The sequence below is a fragment of the Solanum verrucosum genome, unplaced genomic scaffold (genome assembly GCF_900185275.1).
Source record: "Solanum verrucosum unplaced genomic scaffold, falcon-dt-bn FXZP01000176.1, whole genome shotgun sequence".
NCBI lineage: Eukaryota > Viridiplantae > Streptophyta > Magnoliopsida > Solanales > Solanaceae > Solanum > Solanum verrucosum.
The window spans coordinates 1,999,614-2,020,489 of NW_026020412.1; the positions used below are offsets into that span (position 1 = coordinate 1,999,614).

Genomic DNA, 20,876 nt, shown 5'->3' on the forward strand with positions numbered 1-20,876 from the left:
TCTTGCAACACTTGAGTTATCATTAAAAGAGAATTCTTTTTTGTTGATGCAAGGATAATAGTATCGTCTGCACAAGCAAGATAATTTGACTTGTCACTCCATTTTGGTATTATTATAATCTATTTTTCTAATTTATTTTTATATTCAACTTTTTTATATTATCGTGACACACACGTGTATCGCACGTATTCTAAACTAGTAATAATGATGCTCGTAAGGGCATGGTTGAGTGGTGAATCTCCCATCTGAAAGATTTGAAATCGATTCGAGACTCAGATATGAGCTCATGGGATGAAGCTTGTCTAATGTGATTTACATCTTGGCAAGTTATTGCACTATTCCCAATAATAGTAGAAAATATGTTTTTTCTTTAAAAAAAAAGATAAAAAGGAAAACGAAAAAAGTTGAAGTCGAAGCTGCTGGTGTAGACCAGCCGACGGCCCCATATATACTCAGTGGGGAGCTTCACTTGTTGAATTGGTAGAGAATTGCATGATGGGTGACAAAGAAATCCCCAAAAAACAAGCTGCGAATGGGTCGAAGAACAAGAAGAAGAAGAAGAGAGGTGGTTCAAAGAAGAGAATGACATCTGAACAGACTTCGGCATACAATTGTGTGAGTGAATGGGTTTTCTTGGACCGCCCTCATTTACCCAATACTGACGATTTTTCCATTCCCTGGAATCAACCCAAAGAGAAGTTAGTCTTTGAATTGCATTCTCATTCTATTCATAGTGATGGCTTCTTATCACCTTCCAAGCTCGTCGAAAGAGCCCATCAAAATGGGGTCAGTACCCTTTTTCTCCCCTTAAATGTATATTCTTTTATTTTCCTCAAATTCTATGTGAATGGAGTGAGATTAACCTTTACTTAGTTTGAGATTGAGGAATGGTTTTATTTTTGTCGTAGTGTAATTCTATTGATTGGTGTCTGTGCATTTATTCTTTCTAGTAGATTGTATTTACTAGACCTTGAGAAACTGAGATTATTAGGAGATTAAGGATATGATGGTGCTCAAACCCGGACTAGTGACAGACCCATCCGGGTCTGGGGAGTTAGAGTGTACGCAGACCTTACCACTACTCTGTGGAGATAGAGGCTGTTTCCATGAGTACTTCATAGAATATGTATTAGGTAACTATCTCTGACTATGACAGACGCCAGTAAACAGGGACATGTCCAAGTAACATTCTTTTGCTTCTGTTATGTGAGGGTTGTTGAGAGAGCCAATTGACTTTCCAAGAAAATTCAGTCATCATACCATGCCTAAAGTTAAATTCTGGCTAGCCTGCATCACCTCAGGTCAACTGTCTGTCATTTTCGTAGTTCTTTTCCAGATGAAAAGGTACAAGTTTTATTGGTAAGTACAAGGAGGTATTGTGTTGATACAGGGGAAGTTTTTCTTCTACAGATTGAAGGAGTACACAAGATCTATCGAAAAGGCACAATCAGCTACGGCGTTCTTATACCAAACGAAACTACTCTTACGACATTTACACTTCCCTGAGGACATATGTTCTTTCTTTCAGCAGATGCATCTGCTGTTTTTTTCCAGCCAAATGGTCCATAGCATTCTGATGGGTACTGTATTCCCTAGCTGCTTGCAGCCCTTTATAGTGATTCTGTCCATTCCAGCTGGTTAAAGCGTCTGAATGCTTCCAAGTTTATACCCAATGTACTCCAAAGTTATTTAGGAGCATTGACCATAGCTGCACCAATGATTAGAGTGTAACAAAAGATGATTGACAGATACCAATGCTTCTCACATATGTAGCACCTACTGCTAACCTCTATAAATTATCCTTGGTTAAACAAGCTTTGTGTGCTGCAGTTCAAGTGAAACATGCTTCCCTAGGTGCAATGGTCCTCCAAATCCATCTTCCAGGGCCAGTTTTCAATGCATATTCCATGCCCAACATGAATTCTTATAGCCTGCTTTGACTGTATAATTATCATCTTTTCTTCCTCTCTGGCATTTATGCACTCATAAATAACACAAGAGGGGATGAATTGGTTATGTCAGATTTTCGCCTAAGTGATGAACCAGGTTACATTATCTGTTCCACCCTGATATCTTATCAGAAACGAAGACAATGTAAAAGTAGCAACACCATATTCTTACATGGAAAACACCTGGCTCACAAGGGGTAAAAACCACGTTCTGCACCTCTTCAGATTTGTCCCAACCCACTAAAACAATGATCCTCAAACACTTATTCAGATTACAAGTACTTGCAACCTAGTATCTAACTCTAATCCCTATATCAACAATCTACACAGACTGTTGAACCCTCTTCAAGTTATCCCCAATTTGAAGTTGAAGTATATTTATATAAATAAACAATACTTTTTTTTTTTTTTGAACTTGGTAAGGTTGTATTATATCACAAAACAGTACATGGGTTGTACTGAAACCTTATATACAAAAGCTCCAAATTCTTACTGCTCTATGGCTAAATTGAGTCTAAAACATCAATTATAGAGACAGTAGCATTTGAGTATAACTGATTACACCAAAAACATAATAGCAAAATGCAGTTGAGCTTCACTTTCTGCACACTGTTTTCTATGCTCTCAAAACACCTAGAGTTCCTCTCTTTCCATATTGCCCACCATATTGAAGCAGGGATAAGTCTCCATCTGCCTCTGTCTTTTGCCAGTACTCCTGCTTCCTCCCAGCTCTTAAGCCTCAGAAACTTTCCCAGGCATAGTCCAGGAGATGCCTTTGTGACTCAAAATAATCCTCCATACTTTTAGGAAAGTACAACTCAATTTAACTTCGTAATATAAGGTGACTAGAAAAGAAGACCGTAAGACATATTACTATGAAACAGGTTCTTCAATCTGGTTCGTACTTCGTTGTATCAGGTTGCACTTGAATAGCCAATCAGAACTCTCTCAAATATGCTCTTGCTTATTTGCTTACATTTTGCCTTTTCTCTCAGTATAAGTGCATAAGTGTTTTTGTGGAAGGATCTGCATGTATAGTCTTTTGTTTTGCTTCCCAGTTCCCAGTTCCCAGTTCCCAGTTCAACATGAACTCTTGCACGATAAGGACTACCTCTTTGCTTGGATGCATGAGTCTATACGTCTGTCGACTCTTGTCTTGAATATACATTGTATAGACTTCCAGATCTTTTCACCATGAGACTCCTTCATCGAGATGGACTTTGTATACTGAAACATGTATATTCTTCCTGGTTCATGAACTTGTTCCACATCTTTGTCTTATGGGCCATTGAATTGTTTCGGCAGATAACATTTTGTCAATCATCATAACATACTAAAGCCAATAAATTTCCCCTTTTTGATGATGATGAACTTATGTCCCTCGTGTTCTGTGCTTAACCTGTTTCAATCAGTTCAAAGTCCAAGCAAGGCATCAGAAGAAACACTTAGATAAACCAGGTTATTCTAATGGGTTATAAATATGACAAAATAGATACACTCCCCTCTCCCCCCCTTTGGCATCATAAAAAATCTTGTTCCAATTTGGAACAAGAATTTTTATGATGCCAAAAAAATCTGAGTATCTGAATCAGCAATACTAAGTTCATAGCCGCTGGGGCTATCACATGTACAATCAAAACAAAAACGAAAAAAAAACCCAGTTAGACATCTCAAGAGATTTGAAAAGTCAAGTAGAACAACCAGAATGAAGGGAGAAAGCAGGATGTGTTTCCATTAATATCAGTTATATGACACCATATTCTTAAGCAAAAAGACAACAATTCATATTACTAAAAAAGTGAAGGATAATTGGTTACATATAGAAGGAAGGGGAAATGGGATGCTTAGCTGAGCTAGGCTAATTTGGGGGAGAAGGGGTCGATCGAGGGTTCTTTTGAAGCAGCTGACAGAGGCCCTGCAGGCTGGCAGAGTAAGTAGCCCTTTTCCTTGTCAAACTCAGCCTGCAGACTGACAATCTTAGCCTTAAGATTTGTCTACTCAATCTCCTAGGCACCATGAAGCATGGTGATGGCATCCTGATGAGCAACCCTTAGAGCCTCATTCTCAACATTCTTAGCTGCTAAGGCATCCCCCAGTCGCTGCAATGTAGCATTGGACCTCCTTGATGATGTAGGTACAACAACTTAGTTCACCACGCCTATCATATCCTTGGTCATTTGAAAATGCCAAACTCACACAGGTACCTGGAGATGCGCAAGAACAACCCCCATCCAAATTCCATGAGGCAGAACTTGCCCCTTCTTATCCTGCTGACTTACCCTGACCATATGTTGCAATATGAGCTGGGGAAGATCAATGGAAATCCCTGTGTCCAGCAATTCCATGAGAGTGAGATAAAAAAAAGTTAGCCTCAGTCCTCATCTTCTTTTGAGAGATCAACATCTTATGGACAACATCAAAGAACAATTTATGCAATTTCGACATTTCCTTTTTCTCCACTCTCTGATGCTCGTGGACATGGGTCTTGTTGGAGAACTTTTTACTGATGTCCAGGGAAGAGGGCAGTCCATCCAATGGTGGTCATTCATTCCTTGCATAGAAATCCCACCCAGCATTAGGAACACCAAGAACCTGAGCTATCACCTGAGGAGTAATCTCAATTGGGGCACCCTAACATTGCTGGCAATAGACGTGGCAGTACCTTTGGTATTGATGTAGAACTCAGTGAGCTCTGCCTTACACAACTTCCTCCTATGATCTCCTTGGAGGAACATGTTGCTCCAACCCTGAACAACTGTTTTGGCAAGTAGCTCACCCATCTCAAGACCACCATATCCAGTAAACATACGACTCCTCAACACAGTTTGCCTCTTAAACTGGATCACCTTGGCAAGGTGAGGATTCACTTGGTCGTCCTTGTCATTCACAGAGTTGTCGATTTCTTCATCAGTGTCATTTTTCCCAACTCCCAAGTGACTCTGAGGAAGGCAGGCCTCCTCATCTTCCTCACTATCAATTTTCGCATCCATCAGCTTGGACAAGACAGGAGTATTGGATGAACCACATTTGGAAACCTGTTTCTTAGCAGTGAAGGAGGGATTTTTAGGAATAGCCACTCTCTTTTCATTTTCCTTTGTGTATAAGCTTCCACCTCATCATCAGTCACCTCAATAGGAGTAGAAGTAGATGCAGCAGCCTTGGTCTTTGAGTGCCTGATACATTTTCTAGATCACATGGTAGCCTGCAGAAGTGCCTCAGAATCCTTGCGTTTGCTTCTAGTTAAAGGGGTTCAATCATTAAATATACTGAACCCTACACTCTCCATACCTAGGAAACTTTCACATTTTGTACTCTCTTTGATGTTACCAATCCCACAAGTGACAGGAATTACCTCCTTAAGTGGTAGGTCATCCAACCATCTATCAAGTTGCTTTTCTGTATTGCAAGCACTGACCACCTTTAGTCTGCACTTATCATTGAATTCATCCCGTAGGCTCCGTATATATTTCCATACAGATAGCCCATACTGTTTCCTCACCAGATTGATGCACCATTTGGATCCCTTAACATATTTAGTGATTATCACATCCATCAGTAATTCCTCTTTATTTCCTTAAATCTTCAATGCCATTTTGAAAGTAAACTTTTGTTCAGTAGATTGAGATTTTTAAATCCAAAACTTAATTTTGTCACTTGTGAGTTGTGACTGTTCTATTTCAATAAGGGGTCGTTTGGTAGAGTGTATTAGAAGAAATAATGCATGCATTAGCTTTGTGTATTAGTAATACCTTGTTTGGTACATTTTTTTTAGCCGATGTATAACGATTGTGTACTGAGGTGTGTATTACTAATACATGGAATACATGGTATTAGTAATGCAAGGGGTTTTAATGCATGCATTCGCATGATTAAAGACCCAATTGCCCCTCAAAATCTTTTTTACATCTTTTCCACCATATTTGTGGAGGGTATCTTTGTAAATAAATATTTTTTTAAAAAAAATTATGCAATGCATGCTATTTTTAATATACTAAACCAAATAGCACATAAGAAATAATTTTTGCATAATTAATGCAAGCATAACTAATACAAGCATTGCTAATGCAAACATTACTAAGACACTCTATTTAACATTATTCTTATACACCCTACCAAACGACCCCTAAATGCATCTTCCTTCCATCTTAATTTTCTTCTCACAGAAAATTTCACTTATTCTATCCAATTGCCTTTCCACTTTTTCCAGGCATAGGAAATGACATTAAGTGAGTAGGAATCCCCATCCAGCACACTAGTTATTGAAAAGCTAGTTCAGAGAATTAACTTATCCATTTTCAGGACTGGGAGGTGGCTTGCCGTTTGATCTCTTCGAAATGCTGGACAAAGTGAATTTATACCTTTATTTTGTTGAATAAGTTTTCAAGTGAGAAGCTACTAATCACAGGTAAAGAGGAACTCTACAACATTTGTAGGTGGGGGGAAAAGATCCAACATCAGTAAAACATTGTCACCTATTTCTTTTTGTATAAAATAAATCTGCTTCTGTGAGATTCTTTTTCTCATAATTAGTTGGCTAGGTTACCGTAACTGTGAGCTTTTTTTTTTGGACATGTAATTGCATATTGAGCAACTAATTGAGTGCAACTTGCTCATAACAGGTGAAGGTTCTTTCATTGACAGATCATGATACTCTATCTGGCATCCCCGAAGCACTGGAAGCAGCTAGTAGATTTGGCATTAAAATTATTCCTGGAGTTGAAATTAGTACAATGTTCACCCAAGGGTCAGTATTGATTTGACTTAATGGTTATACCTTTAAACAGGGCAAAGATATAGGAGTAGAACTTATTTTCTCTCTCTCTTCAGTGCTCTATGATGCCACGAGGTCTTCCTTCAAATTTCTATTTTTGGTGTTCCATTACAAAATTGACGACACTGTTGATCCTGGAGATTTTTAAATCCTGTCATCACTCAACTGCAGAAATTTAAAGGTTCTCATTACAGGAGGGACTCTGCATCAGATGAACCAGTGCACATTCTTGCATACTACAGCAGTTGTGGACCAGCAAAATTTGATCAAGTGGACAAGTTCCTGAGTAGTATAAGGGATGGGCGTTTCCTCCGTGCGGAGAACATGATTTTAAAACTTAACAAACTGAAGTTGCCACTTAAGTGGGAGCAGGTAGCAAAAATTGCAGGAAAGGGAGTTGCTCCAGGGAGGCTGCATGTTGCCCGTGCTATGGTTGAAGCTGGCCATGTGGAGAATCTAAGACAGGCTTTTTCCCGATATCTTTATGACGGAGGACCTGCTTATGCTACGTAATTATCACTCTTTGGTTAGATTAAATATATAGCTAAGGTTATTTTTATTTCATTAAAAGGTTTGATGAAGAGTGTTTGCTGGGATACAGGGGAAGTGAGCCACTTTCAGAGGAGGCCGTCCAATTTATATGTGAGACAGGAGGTGTAGCAGTTTTGGCACATCCATGGGCATTAAAAGATCCAATTGCTGTTGTTAGAAGATTGAAAGAATTCGGGCTACATGGTATAGAGGCCTACAGGAGTGATGGAAAACTAGCAGGTACCAGAACTATTGCCCTAATGTTTACTACTACTACTTCAAATGATTTTTGTGAATATGTTACTTTTAAATGCATGCTTGAAAAAGTACCTCATTGTAATAATCTAATTGAAATATACCAAAAAGGGAATAATCGAATTGAAATTCTTGTGTCAATTATGATCCCTCTAACTTTTCACCTTCCCCTTTTTCTTCCACTGGCTGGATGTCAAGCCAGATGTGTTGATTTCATTAATTCTTCTGCTTTTATATATAAATGAAGGACTAATATTGACAGGTACGTAATGATACCAACAAGTTCTCAAAAAGAAAGTAAAATACTTGCAATTTCCCTAATTAAACATGAAAAGTTGATATATGACGGTGTTATTTCTCCCCATTTTTGGGGTATATAGAAGTCGTAGGCCAAAACTTTTTATGTTAAATAGTTGTGTTATTTTTTCCGTCTTTCTATTTAGAAGTCTGGTCTTGCAATGTAACTTACTGCCTTACTTTCTTTATTCTCTTGTGGAAGTCTTGTGCTCACCTCTTTCTCTTGTGTTCACCTCAATTATATCCACTAGAACCATAAATATAGTTGAACAAGTGATAGAAATATTCATTTACTCATACCCACTACCTTATCTGCAATCCTTGATCCACCTCTAATTATATTCCGATCCACCTGTTATGAGCAGCATACAGTGACCTAGCAGATTCTTATGGTCTGCTGAAGCTTGGAGGTTCAGATTTCCATGGAAGAGGAGGGAAGCAGGAGTCTGAGGTCGGAAGTGCGAGCCTTCCAATGTTGGCTGTGCATGAATTTCTGAAAGTGGCCCGCCCTATCTGGGGCAGAGCAATTAGTGAAATTCTGGAGAATTACATAAAATATCCGTCAGAAACGAACTTTCAACTTATTATGAGTTTTGGAAAGCCTAAAGTCTGCAAGGGCATTTCTCCTGCGAGTTGTCCCGGTGATTTTATGGGACAATGCTTGTCACTGTGGTTGACAAATGAGGAGACGCAGAATGCGGAATTTGAAGCCATCAAATTGAAGCTTGCAGCCATATCTACCAATCAATGATTAGGTTCTGCAGCGCGCGCTGCAATGAGGATATTCTTTTGCCATAATTTTGGGACACCAAAGCTTCACATATCTATTTATCTAACATCTCTATCTATATTATTATAATTGTCTTCACAGAAGAGACGTGGTACATCGCTTGGGCAAGAAAAACTATTTATGGAGCAATGCAACTTTTTTGTATGACTATTTAGCTGTGTCTTTGCTTTAAATCTTTTTTACTTCTACCATGTTTTACCTATTTGATTTTGAAGAATCGTTGCACTTGCTTTTAAAAAAAAAACCCCACAAAACTTATCACAACACTTGGCCAAAAATGTCTGTAGACTTTCTTCTCCCAATAATACTCAAATAACCCAGTGTAATTTTCACAAAGTGGGGTCTGGGAGGGTTGAGTGTATGCATGTACAAAACTAGTTTACAATAGACCCTCAAAAAAACAGTCCAATGCTGATAATCAAACTGTAAAGGAAACCACAAATAATAACCAAACTTAAAGGACAAACAACTACAAGAGTAATACTACGACTAATATTATAGAAGAATAAGCAAGACAATGCTCAACTATCTAATTAACCACCAACCCTAATCCATGTCCTCCATAACCTTCTATCTAAGGACATTTCCTTGATAAGTTGATGTTGCGTTACGTCTTGTCTAATCACCACTCTCTAATAATTCCTTTGGCCTATCTCTTCCTCTTTTGAAATCATGCATAGCCAATATCTCACACCTTTACGCTGGGACATCCGTTCATCTCCTTTGCATATGCCTGAACCATCTTAGCCTCGTTTCCTGCATCTTGTCCTCTACCAAGGACACTCCTACCATGCCTCTTATATCATCATTCCTAATTTTATCTATTTGATAAACATATGATACTATCACCATAATATGAACAAGACCCAAATAATTACGTCGTTTTGAATTCAAGTCTCATTTCCTTAAAATGAACCCTTAACCTTCCAAATCAAAATAGATACCCTTATCCTTATTTTCCAAATGTCAAATTCCATTTCCAATCATTTTATCAGCATAAATAAAAAAAAAAATCCTTCAAATCTACTCGAGGGAATGTTTCAATATATCATTAGTCTTTGCATAAAAGTTGAGCCAATCATGAGAGTAGTAAGAAACCACAAATCCTGGGGACATGTAAGTTGTTGATGCCTTACTTGAACCTTAAAACTAAAAACCCTTCCAAGTTAGTCACATCACAAATGCAACCTATCACACAACCTTCTCACCAAAAGTACCTAGTTGCTTTGGTTACTTCACGAAACTGATTTTCGTCGTCGATATAGAACCTCAAACCACCAATGCACTAATTCAAATCCATAAAACAATAAATCACTGCACACATTCTTATAAACATTCTAAGATATTTCACACAAATGCCTGCTTAAAACCCCTTCAGCATAAGCTCATTATCCCAACATCAATTCACTCATCTTAGTCTTAATTGATATTACTAATCCTTAATTAAATCTCTGAGATTCCCTTCACAACTTGAACAAGTTAACACTCACCATTGATCCCCCATTTTAAATGTCCTTTTTAATTAATATCTTGCTCAAGTGTCCGTAGTTAAAAAACTTGTTCGTTCTTCCATTGTTGAATGTAATGTCGATCTCCATCCCTCTAAATAGGTGAAATATCTGGTAGATATGAAGGTTTTAAAAACCTGTTTAAGCTAAATAACACAAAGGGAAATCAAAGATTGCGCCTGAAACAAAAAGACGAGAGAGAGAATAGAAGCAGAGGAAAAACACTTTTATTAATGCTTCAAATTAGATATATAAGAGCCTAGAATTAAAAGTAAAAAATAACACACGATCTTAGCGTTTCACTAAACAACTCCTAAATAATAGGAAAGCATTACTAACAATTAATTGACTAAGTCTTACTTAAAACATTGGCACTAAAATTAAATTTACTGCAGTTCAAAAGCAGATTCCTAACACTCCTCCTTGCTTTGGATACTGCAAACTCCAATTTTCTGTCTAAGAAGCTTGAATTTGCTGATCGGTAAAGGCTTAGTAAACAGATCTGCTAGCTAGTTTTCAAACTTGCAGTAGACTAGAGTCACTTCTCCCCTTTGCTGCACTTCTGTTAGGAAATAGAACTTGATGTTGAAATGCTTGATCTTCTTGTGAAACACCGGATTGTTTGAGATTGTAACAGCTGCTTAGTTTTCGACAAGAATGATAGTACTTTCCTTCTGTTCCAAATGTAAATCATACATGATCTTTCTAAGCTACACGACTTGGTTTACTGCTCCTGTTGCTGCTATGAATTCAGCTTCTGCAGTGGATTGTTCAACAATTTTCTGTTTCTTAGATGGTCATGAGAATATTCCTGAACCTAGTCTAAAACAATGGCCAAAGGTACTTCTCACATCATCTGCGGATCCAACCCAATCACTATTTGAGAATCCAAGTAACTTGAAGCTTGGACACTTCTCAAACTCTACACCATAGTCAATAGTACCTTTGATATATCTTAATATTCTTTTTGCTGCTTTTAAATGCATTTCACTTGCACAGTGCATAAAATGAGACAAGAGACTTACAACAAATAAAATATTAGGTCTTGTTGTAGTTAGATACATTAAGCATCCAATCAAGCTTCTATAATAACCTTCATCAACTTTGTCGGCTCCATCTTCTTTACAAAGCTTCTCTTTTTAATTCATCGGCGTGCCCATCGACTTGCATTCCTCCATTTGAAATTTCTTCAGAATTTCCTTTGCATATTTCTTCTGGTAAATGAACACTTCACTTTTGCTTTGCTTGGTCTCCATTCCAAGAAAATAGGTCATAAGACCAAGATTTGTCATTTCAAAAAATTGCATCATTTCTTTTTTAAACTCCTCAACCAACCTTGTATTGTATCCTGTTACCAGAAGATCATCAACATAAAGTGACATAATAAGGATACCAGTGTCACGACTTGAGTCTACACCCTGGACGTAGCCGGCACTCGAAACTCTTGCTAAGAACAACTCATCGACAAAGAACTGACTCTACTTTTCAACCACCTCTAGAATGATGGGTAGTCGAATGATTCTGAGAAATGCACGAGTTAGAATAAGTCTATATGACATAGCTCTATTGCACGATTACGAGTATGAAAGAAAGAAAACTTTCCTTAAATGTCTGTAGTCCATCGTTTATAGAAGTGGGGCCCTCACAACCATAAACAAGACCTTACTTGACACGGCTTCATAGACACCCTAGAACACTTGAACTCTGTGCTCTGATACCAAGTTTGTCACGACCCGAGTCTACACCCTGGACGTGACCGGCACTCGAAGACCATTGCTGGTCCCCAAGCGAACCCTCATCCTGGCTACTACAAGCGGAAGAGTAACTTAAGCATACAAAAGCTTAAAAACTAAATAAAATTCATGAAACTTAAATACAAAGCTTTAACTCAAATGAAAAACTCTGAATATAAAAATAATATTCAACTCGCCATAAAATAGGCAACTTAAGTCTTTAAACATTTAACAAAATAAATGATTCAGACTTCTCAACTATACCGACTATCTATGAAGCCTCTAACTGTTAAAGATGGAAGTCCGGAAAATACCCACGACATCCTGACTAAACTGAAAAGTAAATGAAATCCTTCGGAAATAAGGAGGCTTACCATATCTAACTCGAACTTTTAGATGTATCAATGAAGCTCCTGTTGATGATCCTGAGTACCTGTGTCTGCATCATGGGAAGATGTAGGCCAAATGGCTCAGTACGTGAAATGTACGAGCATGTAAGAGGAATTCTAAAGCATAAACATAAGCTTGAAACTTGATAAAAGTGAGACATACTTACCTCTTTTCAAACTTACTCAACTCAAGGAATACTCAAGGATACTCAAAACTACTCAAACTTACTCAACTCAGAAGTATTCAAGGATAAGGTACTCAACTCAGAGATATGATATTTGACTCTGGGTACTCAACTCAATATAAAGCAACAATACACATGCAATAGATGGAAAGATTTATAAAATAGTAAAAGTAACTTAGTTCGTTAAAGAAAATGCAATAAAAAACTCAACTTTACTTATAGAATAAAGTAATATAGTTTATGTGGGAGATTTTCTAATCGACAACTACCACTATGAGCCTAAGTGGTGATACAACGTCTTGCCCACGCTGCCAGAACTGTCCTATACTTTGCCGTCATATAGAACGCTTAACTTAGTCGATCCACTAGCTTAACTTATGTGATCATCTAAAAAGTATGACCCATTAATACCCATGATGGCTACATAGTTTATGGAGACTTGAGTTAATATGAACTCGCATCCCCATATCGGTGCTCAATACTACTCCAAAAAATATACTTAGCTCATATGTTTTAAAACAACTTCTTTCTTTGGTTTGAGATAATTACTCAAAACTTAGCTTAAAATCTCCCTTGGAATCGATGTTCCCTTTCTTGCTCAAAACTCTTTTGGAAACCTTAGTTTCCTCTCATCTTAATTGTGAAAACATTTACTCTTGGGAATACTTAGTTCCCATATATCATTTTAAAGAAAATGAACTTTACTCTTAGTCTTTACTCAACCTCAAAGCTTAAGTCTTAAAACAAAGTTTATACATTTGTAAAAGACTTCTTAAAATATGGTTCATGCCGAATTATGGACATGAACGACTCAATGCAAGGTTTCCAATAACCATAGATAGAACTCAAATACTTGGAACTCAAGAACTTCAATGTTACTACTCACTTCAAGAATGCTCAACTCAGAGGGTTCATGCGGAATTATGAGCTTGAACTACTCAACTCAAGGACTCAAAGATACTTCTCATCTCAAGACTGTTCGACTTATAGGGTTCACACAAAATTATATGCATGAACAATTCAACTCAAGGACTTCATGGGTAACATGTAATAGTCTCATGATTAGAAATATAATCTCAAAGAGGATTAGGAATTCAATATTCAAGACTTAGAACTTGAAGATACTACTCCTCTCAAAGGTACTCAACTAATGGAGTTCAAGCGGAAGTTATGTGCATGAACAACTCGACTCGAGGGTCTACATAATAACATGGAACTCAGGTATACAACTCTTCTCATTCTCTTACTTACTTCCTTAAAACTTAGTTCAAATCAATGATGGATCTCAAAGAATTCACAATTTAACTCAAAGGCTTTCTTGAACTCTACTCTTAACTCTCTCTTGAATGTGAATTACGAATTCAAGAGTTTTGTTCATGACATGGAGGATCTCATGATGACAAGGTAAACTCATGAATACATTCTCTTCATCCTCATACTCACTTGCTCGAGTATTGAAACGAGTTACTAGAAGTTGTAGAAGACTCCACAAAAGGGATCAAATGGGCTTTCTTAGAATGTTCGGAAGAATTGTCAAAACTTAACTCTTAACTCTACCTTGAATTTGAATTATGAATTCAAGGTTGTGACCATGTTATGAATGATTTCTAGGTGTTTAGAAGTAGCTTAGAGTAGTTAGAATCGAAAAAGGGTGAATGTGTACTTTAAATGAACTCAAATGGGGGAACTGACGACAAACTGGATGGGGCAGGTCACCCTGGTGCTATGGGTGGCGCAGGGCGACAACCCCTTAACTTCAGAGGAGGGTTTGGGGCTCTCTGGCTGGCGCATCGCACCAGGCCCCAACCTAGAAAATCCGACGAATTTTCCTTGTTCGTTTTCTCACCCTAACTCGCCTAGAATCGAACGGTTTCTTCCCCAATCACTTGGATTCGATTACTTAACATAAGTACACTATAATATACTCAAAACAAAACTCAAATTACTAAATTTCATATCAATAAATCATCAAAACCCCAACACAACAAGATTTAGAATGAACTTCAAGAACATCTATCAAGAACTCTAATCTTTCAACTTCAAGAATGAAATTTTGCTGAAAATAACATGATTGGCTTGTGGGTGAACTAACCCAACACTAAGGAAGCTTAAATACCTCTTAGGGATTAAACCCATGGCGAAAATCCGCAACAAGACGCAAGAATCTTGACGAACTCTTGATCCTCTCCTCTTTTCTCTTCTTGAACTCTCAACTAAAACCCTAGGCGTAAACTAGGTTTATAAAACTGAACCTAATCAGATTATACCTCTAAAATATTACTAAAAATGAATCAAATCTGTTTGGATAAAAAAAAGACCAAGATACCCCTTACTATTTCCGATTTTGACTTTCCTTATCTAGACAACCCAACTTCGAATGGACATATCTCTCTCATACGAACTCAAAACTGAGAAAAATCGGTGGTATTGGAAAGATAATTCAAATATATTCTCTACGGTATCTGATAGCACACCTAAGTCATCCTGATCTAGGAGTTATGGTCATTTGAAGTCAACCTAAAACTCATACTTAGCTTAACTTGCAAAATTTCAGATTTTTGCTGTATGCAATTTAACTCTTTTTGGAACTCAAGGTGCTACATCTAGTGACATTAACACTTAAGAAATTTTTAATTCCTTGGTAAAATCTCACTCGCTACGAAGAACGGTTCGAGTCTTAGTTCGAAAATTTTTCTAGGGTGTTACAACCAGTGTCTTTATGTTTTACATACAAAGTGGATTCAGATAAGCTTTTTTCAAAGCCCAAGCTTAACATATGATCATCTATCCTACTATACCAAGCTCTTGGTGCTTGCTTTAGGCCATACAAAGCCTTTTTTTAGCAGATAGACTTTGTCTTCATCACTGTGTTTCACAAATCCTGATGGTTGCTCGACATATATTTTCTCCTCCAGTGTGCCAATTAAGGAGGCTGATTTGACATCGAGTTGGAACACCTTCCATTCCATTTGTGCTGCTATTGCGAGTAGCAATCTGATTGTATCTAATCTTCCAACAGGAGAAAAAGTGTTAGAGTAATCAACACCATAAATTTATGCGTACCCTTTAACTACAAGCCTCGCCTTGTATTTGTTGATGGAACTATTTGCATTTAACTTTGTTCTGAAGATCCATCTCACACCAATGACTTTTCTATCTTCAGGTTTGTCGACCAACACTCAAGTTGTATTTTTCTCAATCATGTAAATCTCCTCCTCCATTGCTTTCTTCCATTTTGGGTCTTGAAAAGCTTCTACTAGACCAACGAGTTCATGGATGGCGACATTAAACCTTTGATAGATATATGACAACAATCTTGTCTCGTTGATTGAATGAACATCTTATAGTTCTTGCTGCCAATGTTCTGTTTTTTGCTCTTCAGTAGGGATGATGTTTGCTTCTAGAGAGCGTTTTCCTGATTTTTGAGAATTCTTCCAGTCCCACTGTTCATTATCACTAAAATGAACATCTCTTGTAATTGTTATCTTTCCTGTTTGAGGATGACAGACCTTGTAGGCTTTAGAAACTCCATTGTAACCCACATGGATGCCTATGATTGCCTTCTTGTCAAGTTTTCCACGTTTAACCTGAGGAACATGAACAAAACAGACACAACCAAACACTTTAAGACAACTTAGTGAAGGCTTAAACCTGAACCAAGCTTCAAATGGTGTTTTATCCTTCAAAGCTTTCATAGGAAGTCGATTTTGCATAGAGCTGCGGTATTTGCTGCCTCTGCCCAAAATATCTTAGGCAACTCCTTCTCATGCAACATACATCTGGCCATATCCATTATCCATCTATTTCTTCTTTCACTAACACCATTTTGTTCTGGTGTGTATGGTTTTGTACGTTGATGCACAATGCGGGCCTCCTCACAAAATGAATCAAATTTTGTTGAAGTGTTTTCCTTCCCATTATCAGATCTCAAAGCTTGAATCTTACAATTACTTTGATTTTCCACCAATTTCTTGAATTTCCAGAATACACCAGCAACTTCTGACTTGAATTTCAAGAAAAAATCCAACACATTCTTGTAAAATCGTCAATGAAAAGAGCGTAATAGATGCTACCTTATAGTGATGGAGTTCTTTGAGGCCCTGCGACATCAGTGTGAACTAGTTGTAGCTTTTTTGGTGCTCTCTAGGTTGATTTTGGAAATGGCTGTGTTGCTTACCATATTGGCAGGCATGACATTCAGTGGAATTTGCTTCCAGATCAGGTACGCTCTCCACCATCTTCAACTTTTGCATCTTGACAAGCCCTTGATAATGATAGTGCCGAGTCGCTTATGCCATAGCTCAATGACATTTTCTTTTGCTGAATACAACATTTGGTCTTCCCCAAATGGATCTAATGAGAAACTTTTTCCACTCATTTTGACTTTAAACAAATCCTCCCCCGAGGGATCCTTGATCAAACAATATTTATCTTCAAAATAAAGTTTGAAACCTTTTTGTAACAATTGACCAACACTTAACAAGTTTCGGTCTAAGTCTGGTACATAAAGAACATCTGTTATTGTTTTTGTACCTGCTTGTGTCTCAACTGCAATAGTTCCCATTACTTTTGTTGAAATGTGACTACCATGGCCTATTCGAACATTTGCAACTCGAGTAGGCTTCAATTCTTTGAAGAGTTCTTTATCAAGAGTCATGTGATTTGTGCATTCGTTATCAATCAACCACGACTAGCTAGAAACATTACTTGCAAAACATGATGCAACAAAAAGTTGATCCTCCTCCTGTTCATTTACAACTCGAGTATCTACATCCTGCTGGTGAGTTTGTTCTTACAAATGATTGCTTCATGCCCAAACTAATTGCACTTACTGCACTTAGCTTCAGGCCTTCTCCAACACTTCAAAGGTGCATTTCCGATCTTGCCGCAATGCTTACAAGGAGGGTAGTTTCCTTTGAAGCTACCTGTTTTGTTTTTGTTGTGGTGTGTTGCACCTTCTCCATCTGTTGGTTGGTACTTCTTGTTCTTGTTTTTATTACATTGTCCATCATCTTGATGCTTGGCTGGTAAGGCTCCTTCAACAATTCCTTCTTTTATCATAACACGTCATTGCTTTTATGCTTGAAAGGCACTTAAGAGCTCTGTTAGTGTAATACTAAACTGTTTTTGACTATTATATCCAAATTTTATCAAGGTGTATATAACCTAAATCAGAATTATATTGCCTAAGTAGGAAATTATTTTTTAATCTTTTTTTATAATAATATATCTAGTATATACAAGAGTATGTAGTAATTGATTCGAGCAGGGCTCGAATATCCGTACCGCTATTTGTGAATCCTTGCTTTGACAGTGTCATTGGTCCATTTTCACAAATGCTGAAAGATGGAGAAAAACCAGTGTACAAACATGTCTTGTTTTCTGATTATTGGGATTATTTCTTTCGTAAGAGGCCTTCTGGTAAAACATCACTAGATTTTGCTAAAATTTGATATTGTAATCTACAAATTTCTTGTTAAGTGAATGTATTGTCAAATTTGTTATCATGTAATGACAAAAACTCTCTTTACATAACCAATGAGTTGGTATGATTGTGTCGTTAGCTTGAATTGTTCTAATCATTCAATAATCTTATTTTACCATTTATCCAACTTTTTGTTTATAATAACTTTACCCCATTTTTTTTTTGTAATATTGTAAGTTTTATCTTCTAATCGTTGATTTGTAACACTGTGATAATTTTAAACTTGAACTCAATAATTTGAAAAATGTTTTCTTTTTTAAAGCAGATATCAAATATAGAATAAGAAAAAACATGTACTCATGATGGGTAGTAAATATCTTTGCCATCAATTAAAGATCTTGTGTTTAGAAATGAATTTGCATTCAGTTTTATATCGAATATTGAATACAAAAAATATAAGAAAAAACACCTACTTAAATGATGCTTATCATTTTCTAAGATCGTGACCGGTAGTAACTATCTCCATCATTAACTATAGATTTTTATTATCAATTTACTTTCACTCCTAAGACTAGTATCAAATATAGAGCTGGCTCCCCGCACTAGTAGTGCACCAGTGTCACCGGCCCCAATCCTTTTTCCGTAGTTTGCTCCATCTAAGTCCTTTTAAAGTGTACCTTTACTTCCTATTGATTCTAACTACTCTAAACTACATCTAAATATAGAGAAATCATTCATAACATGAATCATAACCCTTGAATTCATAATTCAAATTCAAGGTAGAGTTAAGAGTAAAGTCTTGAGAGTTCTTTCGAGTCATTTTGAGAAATCTTTTACAATCTTGTTAAATCTTGTTTTAAGACTTGAGTACTTGAGTTTGAGAATAAGGAGAGTTGAGTTGAATTTTTCAAAATGAATATATGAGAAATAAATATTCCCAAGAATAAATGTTTTTACATTAAAAATGACCGATATCTAAAGGAGTTCATGAGGAGTTTTGAGTACTATCTCTTTTAAGAGAAATATTTTGAGTAATAATCTGAAAGTTGAGGATGATGAAATGTTTTTAAACATATGAGCTAAGTTATATTTTGGAAGTAATATTGAGTACTGATATGGGGACGAGTTTAGATAACTCAAAGTCCTCATAAACCATATAGCCAACGTGGGTAGAAAGGGTCATACTTTTTAGATGATTCCTTATTACTTTTTAAGCATAGCTTAGTGGATCCACTTAGTTGAGAAGTTCTATACCCCGGTAAGGTATATGACAGTTCTGGAAGCGTAGGGGAGACATTGTATCACCACATAGCTTATAGTAATGGTTGTCAGTTAGAGAATCTCCCAAACAGAGTTATTTTGTATCTTTACATACTACCTGAGTTATTATTGTATTTTTAAATACATTGAGTTGTTATCTATTGTTTTAAATGCTTTATATAAACTGTAGTTTTATCACCGTTTTATAATGCATTGAGTTGAGTGTCCATGAGTTGAGGTTGAATTGAGTAGAGTCAAGTTGAGTATGTTTCCTTTTAAGCAGTTCAAGCTTGCACGTTATGTTCAGTGTTCCCCTTCCATGCTTGTACATTCCATGTACTGACGCCATTTGGCCGACATCTTTCATGATGCAGATACTGAAAACCAGGATCATCAACCAGCGCTTCGTTGATCTAGTCGAGTTCCAGATTTGTTTGGTGAGCCTCCTTGATTCCGGAGGATCTCTCATTTAATTATGTTATTTCAATTTGTTAGCATGATCGGGGGTCTTGTACCGGCATCCCTCATAGTATTAGAGGCTTCATAGATAGATAGACAATAGTAGTTCATAAGTCTTGTTCATTTCAGTTGTTATATTCTAGACGTGACTGCCTCTTTTGGCCAGTGAATGTTTTATTTCTAAAATATTTTGAGTTTATCTTTTGAGACATTGAGTTAAAATTTACATTTGAGTTCATTTTATGTTGAGTGAGTCTTCCGCTGAGAGTTGAGCCAGGTCAAGGGTTCGCTTGGGACCAATAATGGTTCTCGAGTGCCGACCATATACAAAGTGAAGTCTAGGGGAGTGACAGTAGTACTACTTTTACTGATAGTTTTTTATCGATATAATAGAGTACACAAGTTTCAAAAAAATATTATTCAAACAAACCACAATTCATGTATATGACACCAAGAAACCACCTCACCAATTTACAAATAGCTATTTCTAGAAGATATATTTTATGATGATGATGTTTGATTAAACTTAAAAGAAATTTTTTTTTGAAAGTGAATCTAACTAAATTTGAATTCGTGCTAGAAAATCATACATTGAGAGTAAATCACTCCCTAACAAAGGTGACTCTGTATTCATAAAAACTCGAATCTAAAACGTCTGATTAAAATTTGAAAAAGTACATGCTACCCCACCATTCAAAACCGACCCTGATTCTCCCCCCTCCCCGTTATTGGGTTCGAAAGTGATTGGGGCGTTATGCGGAAGCTTACAATTGCAAATCATATAGTCGATAAATCAGATGAAAAACAAAAGCATACTAAAAATATATTATTGATATGATTTGGCCAAACGGTCTACATATTATAAAACTAATATTGAAAAAGCATAAACGTATTGGGAGAAAATCTCCCCATAAGCTAAACTCTTAAATATCTACATTGTGAATGTTCTTGTGTTCTTGGTATGAGAAAACGTGTATTCAATTTATAGGATCCCAGACTATTCCTCTAAAGAAAATAATAAACCAAATATGGAGGAAAATTATATTTTCCTATAGGAAAAGTTGAAGCATTTATGGTAATACTTTGACTTTCCTTCAAGAGAAAAATAAATTTCAAATAAGGTAAGAAAATCAGGGCAAAACCCTAACAACCCCCCCCCCCCCCCCCCCCTTCAAACCCACTATAAAAATCCCAAATCTCCTTCTTCCATCATTTCATAGCCAAGCCCCATTCTCATCCACACATACCCCTCTCAAACCCACCATAAGAAAACCCTAATTTTCCTTCTTCCATTTGTACACACTCATCAAGATTCAACACACAA

At 36.8% G+C, this 20,876-nt stretch overlaps 1 protein-coding gene across 1 annotated transcript; it reads left to right on the forward strand.

The window, feature by feature from the left end:
* Positions 1-436: 436 nt before the first annotated feature.
* On the forward strand, positions 437-8,784 carry LOC125840711 (uncharacterized). The gene is made up of 5 exons (XM_049519677.1): positions 437-786; positions 6,569-6,693; positions 6,915-7,229; positions 7,322-7,491; positions 8,169-8,784. Exons 1-5 carry the CDS (start codon positions 493-495, stop codon positions 8,552-8,554), a joined length of 1,290 nt encoding a protein of 429 aa, XP_049375634.1. The 5' UTR covers positions 437-492; the 3' UTR covers positions 8,555-8,784.
* The last annotated feature ends 12,092 nt before the right edge of the window (positions 8,785-20,876 follow it).

Coding starts and splice junctions, on each gene's coding strand:
- LOC125840711 (XM_049519677.1), top strand. CDS start 493: ATGATGGGTGACAAAGAAATCCCCAAAAAACAAGCTGCGAATGGGTCG. Junction 787..6,568: donor AAAGAGCCCATCAAAATGGG/GTCAGTACCCTT, acceptor TGCTCATAACAG/GTGAAGGTTCTTTCATTGAC. Junction 7,492..8,168: donor GAGTGATGGAAAACTAGCAG/GTACCAGAACTA, acceptor TGTTATGAGCAG/CATACAGTGACCTAGCAGAT.